Here is a 14,299-nt window from a genome sequence, read left to right on the forward strand (position 1 = left end):
CTGCCGTGATGTCCTCCTTAACCAATAACGCAATCTCCTCTTTTACCCTCATCCCTGTCTCTCCTGAAGCACCTGTATCCCGGAAGATTGAGCTGCCAGTCCTGCCCCTCTCTTAACCAGGTTTCAGTAATGGTTACATCCTAGGCGCATATACCTATCCATGCCCTAAGGCTAAGCTCATCTGCCTTACCCGTCAGGCCTCTAGCATTAAAATACGTGCAGTTTAAACCAACTGTCCTTCCTCACTCTCCTCTTTTCTCCTATTCTGTCCTCTAACCTTTCTCTCACCACCCTCCATATCAAATTCTACCCTCTCACCTGCCTCTGTCCTGTGTGAGATCCCACCCCCTGCCAATCTAGTATCAACCCACCCGTGTAGCATTAGCAAACCTGCCTGCCAGGATATCTGGCATTAAATGGAAATCAAAGGAACTGCTGGTGCTGGGAATCTAAAATAAAAACAAGAAATAGACACAGAAAGCTGGAGTAACTCAGCAGGTCAGACAGCATCTCTGGTGAAAAGGAATGGAGACCCTTCTTCAGACTGAGAGTCAGGGGAAGGGGAGATGAAAGACCCCCGCCCCTGACGCGGTGTCACATGGGACAGCGGCCCGGTGACTGACGTCATTACACGTCACGTGACGCACTCGCGGAATGTTGTAAACAGGCTCAAGGCGCCGGAGTGAGCACGGCGGGGGGGAGGAGACGAGACGTGAGAATCCGGAGATCAAAACAACCCAATCTTTGCAGTTCCCAGTTAACTTTAACCTAGCGTCGGTGCAGAGCACTTTATAATAAACCCCATAATAAATAAACATGAGCGTTGTGCTGAGAGTTTGAGTGATTGAAGGGTGTATGATGTTCATGACGCCCTACCCCCCCCCCCCCCACGAGTTGCCAGGGTCCCGCCCGACTTCCGGTGCGCGGCCTGGGCTGGAAGCGACGAGGCAGCGGCGCGCAGATGGAGAGAGGGAGGCCGCTGCACAGAGCCTGAGCTGAAGGGGAGAGAGGCCGTCCCGCACAGAGCCTGAGCTGAGGGAGAGAGACCGCCCCGCACAGAGCCTGAGCTGAGGGGAGGGAGAGAGGCCGTGCCGCCGCCGCACAGAGCCTGGGCTGAAGGGGAGAGGGGCCGCGCCGCGCCGAGCATAGCCTGGGCTGAGTGGGAGAAAGAGGCCGCACGCCCCACAGAACCTGGGCTGAGGGGGAGAGGGGCTGAGCAGACGGGGTTTCGCGGCGGCGGGACTGAGTCGAGAGGCCCGAGGCCAGGAGAGAGGAGCGGGGGGGGAGACGATAGCCCGAGGCCCAGCGCTCGGGCCGGCAGGGAGAGAGGGAGTGAGGGGGAGGCGGCCGGGAGCCGCGGCCATGGCGCTGTGCGGGGCGGCGGTGGCCGCGCTGCCCTGCGAAGTCATCGTGCACATCTTCTCCTTCCTGCCCCCCTGGGACCGGCTGCGGGCCTCGTCCGTCTGCTCCCGCTGGCGCGAGTGCCTCTTCTACCCGTCTCTGTGGCCCGAGCTGAGGCTCCGCCTGCGCGGCTCGGCCGCCGAGCGCTGCCGCCTCGACTTCCTCATGAAGAAATGCGGCTCGTTCGTGCGGGAGTTGCGGGTGGAGTTCGCCGGGGGCGGCGGCAGCAGCAGCGGTAGCAGCCGGCCCGACCCGCTGCGGGGTTACATGGACGAGGTGGTGTGCGTGTTGAGGAGTGTGAGAAGCAACCGCAACCTGCAGAAGCTCAGTGTGTTCGGCGACATCTACCAGCAGGAGCCTGACGACAAGCACTCGCACGAGTAGGTATCGGAAGCCAAGTGGGAGGGGAGAGCAGGGGTGCAAGTGGGAAGGCAGAACAGGGGTGCAAATAGGAGGGGTTGGGCAGAGATGCAAGTAGAAGGTGGGCTGAGCAGAGTAGGGGTGCAAGTGGGGAGCAAAGCATGGGTGTAAGTAGAGGGGGGATGTAGGGGTGGTGAGAGGGGGTGCAACCGGACGAGGAGACTGGGAATAGGGTGCGAGCAGGGCAGGGCCATCCTGAGCTCATTTCAGGGAAGATGTGTTCCGGGGACGAGCTGTTGGATGCTGTGTCCATCCTGCAGCTCTCCTTCTCCTGGGGATTGGATGTACACTGGCACCGATCTCTGCCGTCTCAATGTATTGAATGTATGAACCTCGGAACAGAGGTGATTTTTCCTTTAGCTACCTATGTGTATATACTTCTATTTTTTTCAAGTTTCTCCAAAACCTTGATACTTTGACCCATCGTCCTTCCAAATGTAACCCGGTATGGTGCGAAGCGGATGCATTTGAGAAATAATTTTATTCATATTGACTTTGTTGGCCAAACTAATCAGACCAATACTTTCCCATAGTACGACCAGCAAACTTGCTGGATTTTATTGTAACTCTTTGCATTGGGTTTTCTGCCCCTCTATTGACAGAACATAGAATATGAAATAGACATTTTACTTAGAAAAACACCTGTTTGCTTTTTCTTTTGTCGGCTCTTTACGTGTTTACGTGACAATGCATAAAATCATAACTTTACATTCTTACTACTGGTCAGGTGCAGAGTGTATTGGTTAACAAAGGCTGTTAGTGTGCCTTTTCCAACAATCTCCAGGGTCCAACATCTTTCATAAAATCGTGGAAAAGAAGCAGATGGTCAGAGATCTTTTTATATATCAGAACTGTGAATTTAGTTGTTGTAATCAGGTCAGGCGGTAAAATAGACCCAACCAACAATGGCTGAAAATCGCATTTGCGATTTTTCTCTGGATTGGAAAAGAAATGTGCAAGTTTTATTCTTGAGGATGCTGGAATATGACTACCATTTGAAACCCATTAACCATTTTACGCCCTTGAGCTTTGGCTAAATAGTGAAGTGCTTCGAAGCTGAGTGGAATCTATTATTTTGAGACATGTTAAGGCTATGGATCTGGCATTTTGTAGTATTGTAGGGAGGAAGTAATATTATGAATCTTTAAAGTTTACATTTGCATCCCACATGACTGCCATGAGTTTTGAGATTTTTACAGCATCCCTGTCCATTACTTATCTTTAGGCAAAGTCAAAATAAACATGACGTGCAATAGTCAGCGAGATTACATGGTTTCAATTAATAGGCCTTTGTGAAAAATGCAGACATGAACTGTAATTGTTTTATGGAACCGTTCGGTGAACTATTCTGCAATTATTTTACTTTACCATTGAATTGTCTTCATTGATTTCTGGTAAAAAAATGGTTAGATTGCATAATTTTAGAAACATTTAATCTCTGGCAAGGAAGCTTCTGACAACTCTTGCATAGACTCTGTATTTGCCCTTTCTTTTTGTCTGTCTTGTTTTATACATGTTTGTATTGTTTTCTCTTCCATTTTCATTTTCCTTCTCTTTTATTTCTATTTATTTAGATTGCTACTTAAAACAAAAGTCTGGGCAGATATTTCCCACCCCAGACTGCATCCATTGATTCTTCGGTATGCTAAAGCATATTTTTTGGTGGTCCAGACAATTTGTATAAAAATGTAGGTCTTGTACGTGTGGATTTTTTCCCCCTTTTTATTAAAGGTAAGGTTTGCTAGGATATTTTATTTTAGGGGTTACTGTGCATAAGTCTGAAGAAGGGTCTCGACCCAAAATGTCACCCATTCCTTCTATCCAGAGATGCTGCCTGTCCCGCTGAGTTACTCCAGCATTTTGTGTCTATCTTCAGTGAATTTTGATAGTTAGATTTCCAATCACATTTTAATGTGCCCTCCGTGAGACTTGATACCTGGTATAAAAGAATTAAATATCAAAATGATCTAAAGTTATATTTTCACATGGTGGTGGGGAGAGTAAAACATTGTATATGATTGGAAAATGTCACCAGTAAAATTGCTTGCAATCAAAAGTACAGAATTCTCGTGTTCATTAAACGTTGACCATCAATATGTGTAAGAACTTGGACATTGCAAAACTCCATCTCTCGAGCAAAATGATAGAATTTGGAACAACAGTAGCTATGTAAATTGATTAGGCAGTTATAGAGCTAATTCAGTATTGTTGTAAAAATGGTATTTGTGTGTTTGTTGCTAAGGTAGGGAAGGGTGTGTGTGGTGTAGATTTACAGTGCCCTCCATAATGTTTGGGACAAAGACCCATCATTTATTTATTTGCCTCTGTACTCCACAATTTGGGATTTGTAATAGAAAAAAATCCCATGTGGTTAAAGTGCACATTGTCAGATTTTAATAAAGGCCATTTTTATACATTTTGGTTTCACCATGTAGAATTTACAGCAGTGTTAAATCATAGTTCCCCCATTTCAGGGCACTATAATGTTTGGGACACAGCAATGTCATGTAAATGAAAGTAGTCATGTTTAGTATTTTGTTGAATATCCTTGGCATGCAATGACTGCTTGAGGTCTGCGATTCTTCGACATCACCCGTGGCTGGGTGTCTTCTCTGGTGATGCTCTGCCAGGCCTGTATTGCAGCCATCTTTAACTTATGCTTGTTTTGGGGGCTAGTCCCCTTCAGTTTTCTCTTCAACATTTAAAGGCATGCTCAATTGGGTTCAGATTGGGTGATTGACTTGGCCACTCAAGAATTGACCATTTTTTAGCTTTGAAAAACTCCTTTGTTGCTTTATCAATATGTTTGTCTTGCTGTAGAATGAATCACCGGCCAATGAGTTTTGAGGCATTTGTTTGAACTTGAGCAGGTAGGATGTGTCTATACACTTCAGAATTCATTATGCTACTACCATCAGCAGTTCTATCATCAATGAAGATAAGTGAGCCAGTACCTTTAGCAGCCATACATGCCCAGGCCATAACACCCCCACCACTGTTTCACAGATGAGTTGGAATGCTTTAGATCTTGGGCAGTACCTTCTCTCCTCCATGCTTTGCTCTTGCCATCACTCTGACATGTTAATCTTCATCTCATCTGTCCACAAGACCTTTTTTTTTCAGAACTGTGGTTGCTCTTTTAAGTACTTCTTGGCAAACTATAACCTGGCCATCCTATTTTTGCAGCTAACGAATGGTTTACATTTTGCAGTGTAGCCTCTGTATTTCCGTTCATGAAGTCTTCTACGGACAGTGGTCTGACAAATCCACTCCTGAAGAATGTTTCTGACCTGTCGGACAGGTGTTTGGGGATTTTTCTTTATTGTAGAGAGACTTCTTCTGTCATCAGCTGTGGAGGTCTTCCTTGGCCTGCCAGTCCCTTTGCGATTAATAAGCTCACCAGTGCTCTCTTTCTTCTTAATGATATTCAAAACAGTTAATTTTGTTAAGCCAAAGGTTTGGTTGATGTCTCTAACAGTATTTTTCTTGTTTCTCAGTCTCATAATGGCTTATTTGACTTATATCTGCACAAGTTTGGTCCTCATGTTGATAAACAGCAATAAAAGTTTCCAATGGTGATGGAAAAACTAGGTGCTGAGAGCTCCCTATCTGCATTAAGGAGGCTATTAAACACACCTGAGCAATTACAAACACCTGTGAAGCCACATGTCCCAAACATTATGGTGCCCTGAAATGGGGAGATTATGTATAAACACAGCAGTAATTTCTACATGGTGAACCCAAAATGTATAAAAATACCCTTTAATAAAATCTTACAATGTGCACTTTAATCACATGTGATTTTTTTCCTATTACAAATCTCAAATTGTGGGGTACAGAGGCAAATAAACGATGGGTCTTTGTCCCAAACATTACGGAGGGCACTGTAGCTGCATATTCACCTGTCTGCAGCTTTACTGCAGTGACTGGTCATGCTGGAAGTATGAACAATAACTGTGCTGTGATACAGTCTATTGAAGCATTGTGGTAGTTTATGATTCTGTGAAGAACTTGTCTGACATAGAAAATAGGTGCAGGAGTAAGCCAATCGGACCTTCGGATCATCCAAAATCAGCACCCCGTTCCTGCTTTCTCCCCATATCCCTTGATTCCGTTAATCCTAAGAGCTATATCTAACTCTCTCTTGAATATATCCAGTGAATTGGCTTGCACTGCCTTCTGTGGCAGAGAATTCCACAGATTCACAACTCTGGGTGAAAAGGTTTTTTCTCATCTCAGTCCTACATGGCCTACCCCTTATTCTTTAAACTGTGACCCCTGGTTCTGGACTCCCCCAACATCGGCCACGTTTTGCCTGCATCTAGCCTGTCCAATCCCTTAAGAATTTTATACGTTTCTACAAGATCCCCTCGCGTCCTAAATTCCAGTGAACATAAGCCCAGTCGATCCATTCTTTCATATGGCAGTCCTGCCATCCTAGGAATTAACCCAGTGAACCTACGCTGCACTCCATCAATAGCAGGAATGTCCATCCTCAAATTAGGAGACCAAAACTACACACACATCATAGCAAACATGTCCTTGTGAGTTGTCTGATCCTACAACCTATTTGCTCACCTAGTGACTTCTGCCATCAGTTTTCTTCTGGGTTCCTGAATTTGCATGGGCTTTTCAATACTGAGCTAAGCTTAGACTTTGGTCTAGGAGTTTGAAAAAATCATTTGGGGAGCGGTATCGCCAACAATTAACTGCAGAATGGACCTCTCTTGGGTTAATTGGAGCAGTTTAGGTGAGTGTACCTAAGGAAAGAGAACAGTAATTAGAAGACATCCCATGTTTCTATCCTTTTTATACACTGATCAGCCAAAACATTATGACCACCTGCCTAATATGCTCTTGGTCCAAAGTGGTATCTGGCACCAAAACATTAGCAGCAGATCCTTCAAGTCCTGTGAGGTGGAGCCGCCATGGATCGGACTTGTCGATCCAGCACATCCCACAGATACTCAATCGGATTGAGATCTGGAGAATTGAAGGCCAGGGCAACACTGAATACATCATGTTCCTCAAACCATTCCCGAACAATGTGTGCAGTGTGGCAGGGCGCGTTATCCTGCTGAAAGAGACCACTGCCATCTAGGAATACCATTGCCATGAAGAGGTGTACCTGGTCTGCAATGATGTTTAGGTAGGTGACACATGTCAAATTGATGTCCACATGAATGGCTGGACCCAGGGTTTCCCAGCAGAACATTGCCCAGAGCATCACACTTCATCCACCGGCTTGTCTTCCCACAGTCGGTTCGGACCAGACGCATCGCATCGATGAACCTTGAGCGCCCAACACCCTGTCGCCGGTTTGTGGTTTGTCCCTCCTTGGACCACTGTCAGTAGGTACTCACCACTGCTGACCGGGAGCACCCCACAAGCCTTGCCCTTTCAGAGATGCTCTGACCCAATCGTCTGGCCATAACAATTTGGCCCTTGTCAAAGTCTCTCAGGTCTTTACTCCTGCCCATTTCTCCTGCATCCAACACATCAACTTCAAGAACTGACTGTTCACTTGCTGCCTAATATATCCCACCCCTTGACAGGTGCCATTGTAACAAGATAACCAATGTTATGCACTTCACCTGTCAGTGGTCATAATGTTTTGGCTGATCGGTGTATCACATCAGCAAATAACCATATGGTATATTAAAACTAAAATGCCTTTCACCAGTGAATTGCGGTTGTTCATGTCAATGTTTGTAAAATTATTTAACTGCCTTAACCCTGTCATTATCATCAGCACTATTGGTAAATACAATTCTGTGGATTAAATTCTATTATGAAATGTGACATTTGACATTGTCAAGATTAAATAAATGTTTTCTTAGTAAACGAGTATTTGCTTAAAAAGAATGCAATGCAAGTGTCAGAATTTGCAATTGTTGTAAAGGGCACTGTTATTTTGAATGATCATACTTTGCCACCATCTTGTGTGCAGCATTGATACTGCAATGATGATGAGCAGAGGAGAATGCAACCTGACCCAGATATTTCAATTTTGGTTTGTCGCTATGCTTTTTGTGCAGCTCTTGCTCTGTTATGTTGTGCTGAGTCATAAACATGGCCCTTTTAACGGACCAAATTTCCCGAGTGTTAATGAGCATTACAGGGAATAGAGATTAAGTAAATCATAATACAGCCTGTATTACGACAGGAGATGTTAATACAATTTGAAAAGCAAGTGCCTTGAGTTGTAATATTTTACATGGCTGTAATCCAATGACCTAATTTTTTAAAAGAAAAACAACAAGTGCTTGTTTTAGGCACTTGTATTTAATTGGTATGCTGATAAAATAGATGAATACTGTATAACTAAGACAAAGCTCAGAAATCCACAGTTTAAAGATGCAAAGAGATGATCCAATTTCCCTGCGTCGTTTTTTAAATATCAAAACCGTGCTGGAGCTACTCAGTATGTTAGGTAGCATCTGTGGAGAGAGGAACTCTTTGTTTTCAGTTGACTCTTGATTAGAACTGCCAACTGCCAGTGTTTTAATTTTAGAGAAACAAGGAGGGGCAGAGGGAATAAAGAGTGTCTGTGTTAAGTAACTGACCGAATGGAGTAACTGCATTTTAATAATTAAAACTGAGTAGTTCATTCTGAGTATAATTAAAGCTAAAATCTATAACCAATTTGGTTGCAAATTTGTGTGGTAAAGGATCTGGGAAAATACTGGTTTAATTTGACAGCATGTTTTTGCTGCATGGATGTCTTATTCTATTTTTGCAGTTTTGATTCAATATGCATTCTTGACTCAATGTGAATTCTATTCCCGACAGACAGTATCTTTGGGGACTGAGTTGAAAGATTTTTAGGGATTTGGACTTGTGAATCTGATAAACTGCTGTTTAGAAATATAGCAAATGTAATACTTTTGTTTATTACAGAATCCAGCAATTGATTGAAGAGGTATTGGGAAATTCCAAACATCTGAAATGGCTCTCTCTAGGTTTTATGTTGGAGGTAGTAACTCCCACAACACTAGCAGCCTTGCCTCAGTCCAGTGCCAACTGCATTGAACACCTGAGTCTCCTGGATACCCATTTTATTAATAAAACCCCAGTTATTGAAGCAGTTGAGTTGGAGCGCTTTCTAAACCTGCGATCACTTGCATTGGATTTCTGTGATTTTACTGCTGAAGTGACACGAGTACTCGCCAACAGCAACCACGTGCCTTTGCATAGGTTGTCTCTTGTAATACATCATCTCTCAATGTCCAACACACACGTTTTAGATAACATGCCACAGGATGCAGATTGGAAGGTGCTCACCAGGCACCGTGCAAATCTTCGTGTTTACATCATGGCCTTTAATGTCAGGAATGACATTTTGCTAAGAATTCTGAAGCCAAGCATACCTTTAGGGAGAATTCATTTTGACAGCTCCACTAATGGCATTTCAGGTGCTCTGGTAGATATCATATCGAGGCAGTATGACAAATCCCTTACCCACTTCCTCCTTATAAAGGATGTAGAGCAAAGCATTAATGGCTTCCCTGATCTCAGCGACAACCGAAATGAAGACCCTTTGGTGCTTTTGGCATGGAGATGTACAAAGCTTTCTCATCTCTCAATCCATGGTAAGTAGTAAATGTATCTGAATATTTATTTGCATTAATATTGACCTTGTATGGTTACTTTTGACTCAAATGTGTATTGCTCATCATGATTGTAGACATGTTAACTTTTGTGCATTTGTTGGATCATGAAAAGCCAAAATTATTACAGAATAACAATAACTTATTGTGAACAGATTGAAGAGCGATTGGATCTTTATGACAATTTAAATGATCAAATTTTCTAGAGAACTTATTGGTCATCAAAATGGAGAAATTAATTTTTTAGCAATTTAATTCATTTTGAAAATGTTTAATGATATTAAATTTATGACATTTCTTTATTGGGTAAAATCATCCACTCTTTAAAAACTGAACCAGTATGCAATTTTTACACACTAACATTGTGGTTATCATGATGCTGCATTGTGAATTGTTTTAGTGGCATAACTTTGTGGCCATTCATGATTCTTTGGTATTGGTCAAACTCCATTTAATAGCATTATGTTTGGATAACATAGCTTTACAATGAAGTTTTATTATTCTGAATTTTTTGGTTTCACAAATATTGGGATGCTTTATTCTTACAAAGATTTTCAATCTGAAAATGTGTCATTCTGGAGGCACAGGGAATTGCACATGCTGGAATTTTGAGCTGCAACATCTTAGCAACTCAGAAGCATTTGTGAAGGGAAAGGACAGGCAACGTTTTGGGTCTGGACCCTTCTTCAGGTCCTTGACGTGGAATGTTACACATTCATTTCCTTCCACAGATGCCGTCTGACCCGCTGAGTTCCTCCAGCATTTTGTTTTGTCATTCTGGAATAGTTTGTTAGGAATTAAAAGTTATGGTTTTATGTGTTTGATCCCATAACCTTTTGAACTTTCAATCTAGGCTATGCAGTGTGGGCCCATAATCTTATCGCTATAGCTCGGCTTCGAGGACCTGAGCTGCAAGTTCTGGAGGTCACTGAGGAGAGTATTAATTTTGATGAAGATGCAATGGCTGACCTGGTTGGAGATCCTGTGCATAATCTCATTGAAGAAGTATCCATAGGTCTGGGAAAACGGTGGCATCCCGTGATGAAAAATGAAACCCTTTATGTTTTCAGTGAGACTACTCGTTATTTTTACAAAGAGATGCAGCGTTTCAGTGAAGGCATTTAGCATTTCAAAATGTCTGCATTTCTCAGAAATAAGTTAACATTTACCTGTGCTGTTAATTAGTATTAGTTCTAAGTATATATACATTTGTTTATCCTGCTTAATCTGTAAATGTAGTTGGTATTGGTTTAGAAGTAGATGTGGCAAGAGTCACTGGATTTTCTCTGTCAGCGCCTGTGTCAACTGCCAAAGAAAACAGAATGAAGACGTGCCCACATGCTGGCAGGGGCAGGCCAATGGCTGGTCAGCCAGAACCTACGAGATTAAAAGGTCGAATTTTCGACCTGCGGTACACAGCTGTGCTGTGGCTCAGTCAACAACGTTACAGCTCTTTAATGAACGTGCACCTAGTTCACTGTGAATAGTGAATACAAAAAAATCAGTTCTAACAAAGCTAGGAGCTGCTGCTATGATTTTTGAGAACATTCCACTAGGATAACTTTTAAAATCTTGTTAAAGCAAGAGGCTTTAAAAGCCGCAATGTTCAGGGCAACCGTGGGTACAGTCGTGGTCTCTGTGAGACAGCACCTGACCCCAGTTTTAAGTGGTACGAATGTTGTGCATTTAATGTAAAGGACAGCCAGTATTACTCAGTGTGGCCATCATGCTGCCCAGCAGTGCTGTGACCTGGCTGCTTTGTATAAGCTTGTAAAACAAATTTACTGTATGCAACATATGTCAAGATTCTATTTATGAAGAAAGTGTGAGTGGTGATTGTTTCAAATGGTTTTACCATCTTGTGTCAAAGATGATGCGTTTTGACAGGTGTGCATTATGTTGCGTGTCTCCAGTAATTAATGCACTTACCATGCGGATTTTATATGTACATCTGTAGAGTGGATCCACTGGTGCAATGTATGAAAATGCCAGATGTGGTGTGGTTTTATCATTGAATGAGATCATATGAAATACTGACAGAAAATGTGAGGAAAGCAGTTGAATGTTAAATTAATGTTTAAAGTTTGTGTTGACTGCTGATTGTTTTAATCTATCAATAAAGCATTCAAATGTCTTATTTACGTAATGTTTAGTGCTAAAGTTTTGGGAATTTACAATGATGTTTTAAGCTTTATCATGTGTAGACTTTGCAAAAAATTGCATGTACTGACAGTAAACTACATTAATTGGTTTAAATGCCTAAACTATTTTACATACACTTAGAATGCTGTTAGTATTTGCAGTAAAGTGTGGTTTCAAACTATATCTGGGTTTTTTTGCTTCTACAATGCAGCATTTGAAATTGCAGTGATACTATGAAGTTTAATTACCAGGGCAATTCCACAACGCATTACAACATTTTTTTCCCAACTACCACCACAGTTTAAAAAGATTTGAACATAATTAACAGGACTGAGCCCTAGTTATTGTTTACATATTTTTTTTGTAAATTGCTTGCTCTGATTTATAGTAAAATATTCTGATTGTGCAAGAAAAGCTGTTTGATGGCAGTTATTAAATAATCTTTTATGGAGATAGCATGGTTAAGCAGTAGCTTAACATCTGTCTGTTAGATGGAAAGGATAGTAATTGAAATGAGTGATTTGTGGTGAATGAGAAATTGAGGATATTAGTTCCATTATTGTAGTCTGGTACTTGCTTGGTCTATGCCCAGCAAGTAATTATAATCACTAGTGCCAGTTAAATTGTGGCAGAATTGAAATATCTCAGCCTCAGTGGCTGAATAGAAGCAACCAACTATCTTAGTTATACTTGCAATTAACGTTTGCTAGACTAAGTTGCAAAATTAGTAATCGGATGACCAAATTTTCAAACTGATGTGGTAGGATGACATTTTTCTATTGCAGGTCAACTGAAATTGCTCTTATAGTATTTAACCAGGTGTCCTGTTCTAAAATGTTCTTCAGTGTTGATTCAACATGGTTTGCATTCCCTTGATTGATAGTGCAAGAGAATTCCCAGGCTGGCATTAGCAAGATTGGTTCAGGTGATCATGTCACTTGGGCTACTGGTGTTGGGGATTTTGAACAGTTTGTTCTGGCTGTTTCTCTTCATTGCTTCCTTCACATTGTGTTCAATGTGATTTATATGGAAGATTTTATTTAAGCTAAAGAATATGTTGAGGTTTAATATTTTAACACATCCATATTAAGATTGTGAATCCTGCATCATTGCCTCTCTACCACAAGCAAGCTCATTTAATATTAGAACCATTGGTCAATACTAACTAAATCACAAATACCATCATTAAGCATTTTAGTCAAGCAACTCAGAACTTGCATTCTTTAATCGGCTGCTTACTTTTGGTTTTTCTAGATATAAAGTGGTGGCATAACAATAAAAACATGCAATATTCCATTGTTTTCACAATCTCAGTATAGAGAAGAATATTAAATACTTTTCCTAACATAAGTGACAACCTAAAGCAGCCCCAAGTGTCTGCAACAGTTCCAAAACATGCCCAAGGGCTGATTTCACCTGAAATTTTTGTTGTATCTTTTGCTTAAGAGATGAGTTTTAGGTTAAGAAAGACATGACAAATTTGACACCTATGAACTAAGTGGATAGGGATATATTTTTAAATGGATGCGAAAAACAAGTTGTAAAATCCCATAACAGTTTATCTTCATTGCTATGTATGTAAAGTTGTATGAAGAGAATTACACATCTAAAGTTAATTTTGTTTAAATCAAACTTGTTTTCAGTATGTTACAATAAACATTTTTACATTCTAAATGTTCTTAAAACATTCCTTTTATCTTGCAACAATAAATCTGCATTTACATCAGTGGAACTAATATTAGCTCCACCTTGGACATGCATGAAATTCATACTAATTTAAATATTGCAGTTCAAATATTGTTTTGCCATTTAAAGAATTAAACATTTACATTTCATTCATAAAACGGGCAGGATAAAAACACAATGTATTTAACTAAAATAGTGCATGGCCAGAATCTGCTGTACAAACAGCACTATCGGAAAACATGTGCCTTTATTTAAAATGTACGGTTACCATCAATATTAAATGTTTTGCCAATTTTAACAAACACCAATAAAAATAATGCAATAGTGTAACCTGCACTTCAAGTGGGGAGTCATTCATTTATCTTGTGAAGATGATGGGTGTTCAGTTGATGGAAAATGGGGCAGAGGAAGTCGTGAAGGAAGGAGGCCGCCTGCAATGTTGGAAAATGGTCGATGTGGCAGAAAAATAGGACGAGGCGGTGGGAAATATAGTCCTGGTCGTAGAGGATCTCTTGCTGAAATAAACAAAAGTTTTTGGAATTCATAGCTATAACAGAGTGATAGCAACACCTACATAGACAATAGGTCATCTTACTGACCCAGTGCCTCTAACCCCACTTAGCAGGCCGATCTTGCTAGTTTGTTGTGATCAGAGTCCAGCAATTAGGAACAAACAGTAGCAGGACCTCCTATATTGAAAAGATGGTGTCCAGAACCAGGGGACAGTCTAAGAATAATGCGGAGGCCATTTAAAATTCAGGTGAGAAATTTTCTATGGTTCATCTCCTGCAATATCCATGAAAGCTTTGACAATTGGTAAAACACTACCTCTATAAAAGCTTAAATGTTTTTATGCTCAGATACTTGAAAGCTTTTTTAATGTTTGAAGTTATAAAAAAAATCCTAAAATAATTGTTTAGTTATAATATTTAAATTAACACAAAGGTGCCTGCCTACTTTCCCATTAATGTTGGTGAAATTCAGAAAGCATCAACCCATTTGGATTATAATGCTGCTTACAGTTTGCAAACACTAGAAAA

General features: G+C 41.3%; 2 protein-coding genes across 6 annotated transcripts in view; one reads left to right on the plus strand and one right to left on the minus strand.

The window, feature by feature from the left end:
• Window positions 1–920: 920 nt before the first annotated feature.
• Window positions 921–11,754, plus strand: fbxo33 (F-box protein 33). The gene is made up of 3 exons (XM_078406586.1): window positions 921–1,781; window positions 8,722–9,413; window positions 10,285–11,754. Exons 1-3 carry the CDS (start codon window positions 1,363–1,365, stop codon window positions 10,554–10,556), a joined length of 1,383 nt encoding a protein of 460 aa, XP_078262712.1. The 5' UTR covers window positions 921–1,362; the 3' UTR covers window positions 10,557–11,754.
• A 930-nt stretch (window positions 11,755–12,684) lies between these two features.
• The window catches only part of mia2 (MIA SH3 domain ER export factor 2), a 56,828-nt gene continuing 55,213 nt past the window's right edge, over window positions 12,685–14,299 (minus strand). For 2 of the 5 annotated variants that reach the window (XM_078406581.1, XM_078406583.1), the window contains one exon: window positions 12,688–13,774. In XM_078406581.1, the coding sequence (XP_078262707.1) occupies window positions 13,614–13,774 (161 nt within the window). In that variant the 3' untranslated portion in view covers window positions 12,688–13,613. Of the gene's footprint in view, window positions 13,775–14,299 lie in introns of all 5 variants that reach the window. The other 3 variants (XM_078406584.1, XM_078406585.1, XR_013547738.1) reach the window with 3 other exon arrangements.

The sequence above is a fragment of the Rhinoraja longicauda genome, chromosome 10 (genome assembly GCF_053455715.1).
Source record: "Rhinoraja longicauda isolate Sanriku21f chromosome 10, sRhiLon1.1, whole genome shotgun sequence".
NCBI classification, from domain to species: Eukaryota; Metazoa; Chordata; class Chondrichthyes; order Rajiformes; family Arhynchobatidae; genus Rhinoraja; species Rhinoraja longicauda.

What these genes read in the sequence shown, in the direction of transcription:
- fbxo33 (XM_078406586.1), top strand. Translation starts at nt 1,363, where the DNA reads ATGGCGCTGTGCGGGGCGGCGGTGGCCGCGCTGCCCTGCGAAGTCATC. An exon ending in GACGACAAGCACTCGCACGA is followed by an intron (nt 1,782 to 8,721) that starts GTAGGTATCGGA and finishes TGTTTATTACAG; the next exon opens with AATCCAGCAATTGATTGAAG. An exon ending in TTCTCATCTCTCAATCCATG is followed by an intron (nt 9,414 to 10,284) that starts GTAAGTAGTAAA and finishes CTTTCAATCTAG; the next exon opens with GCTATGCAGTGTGGGCCCAT.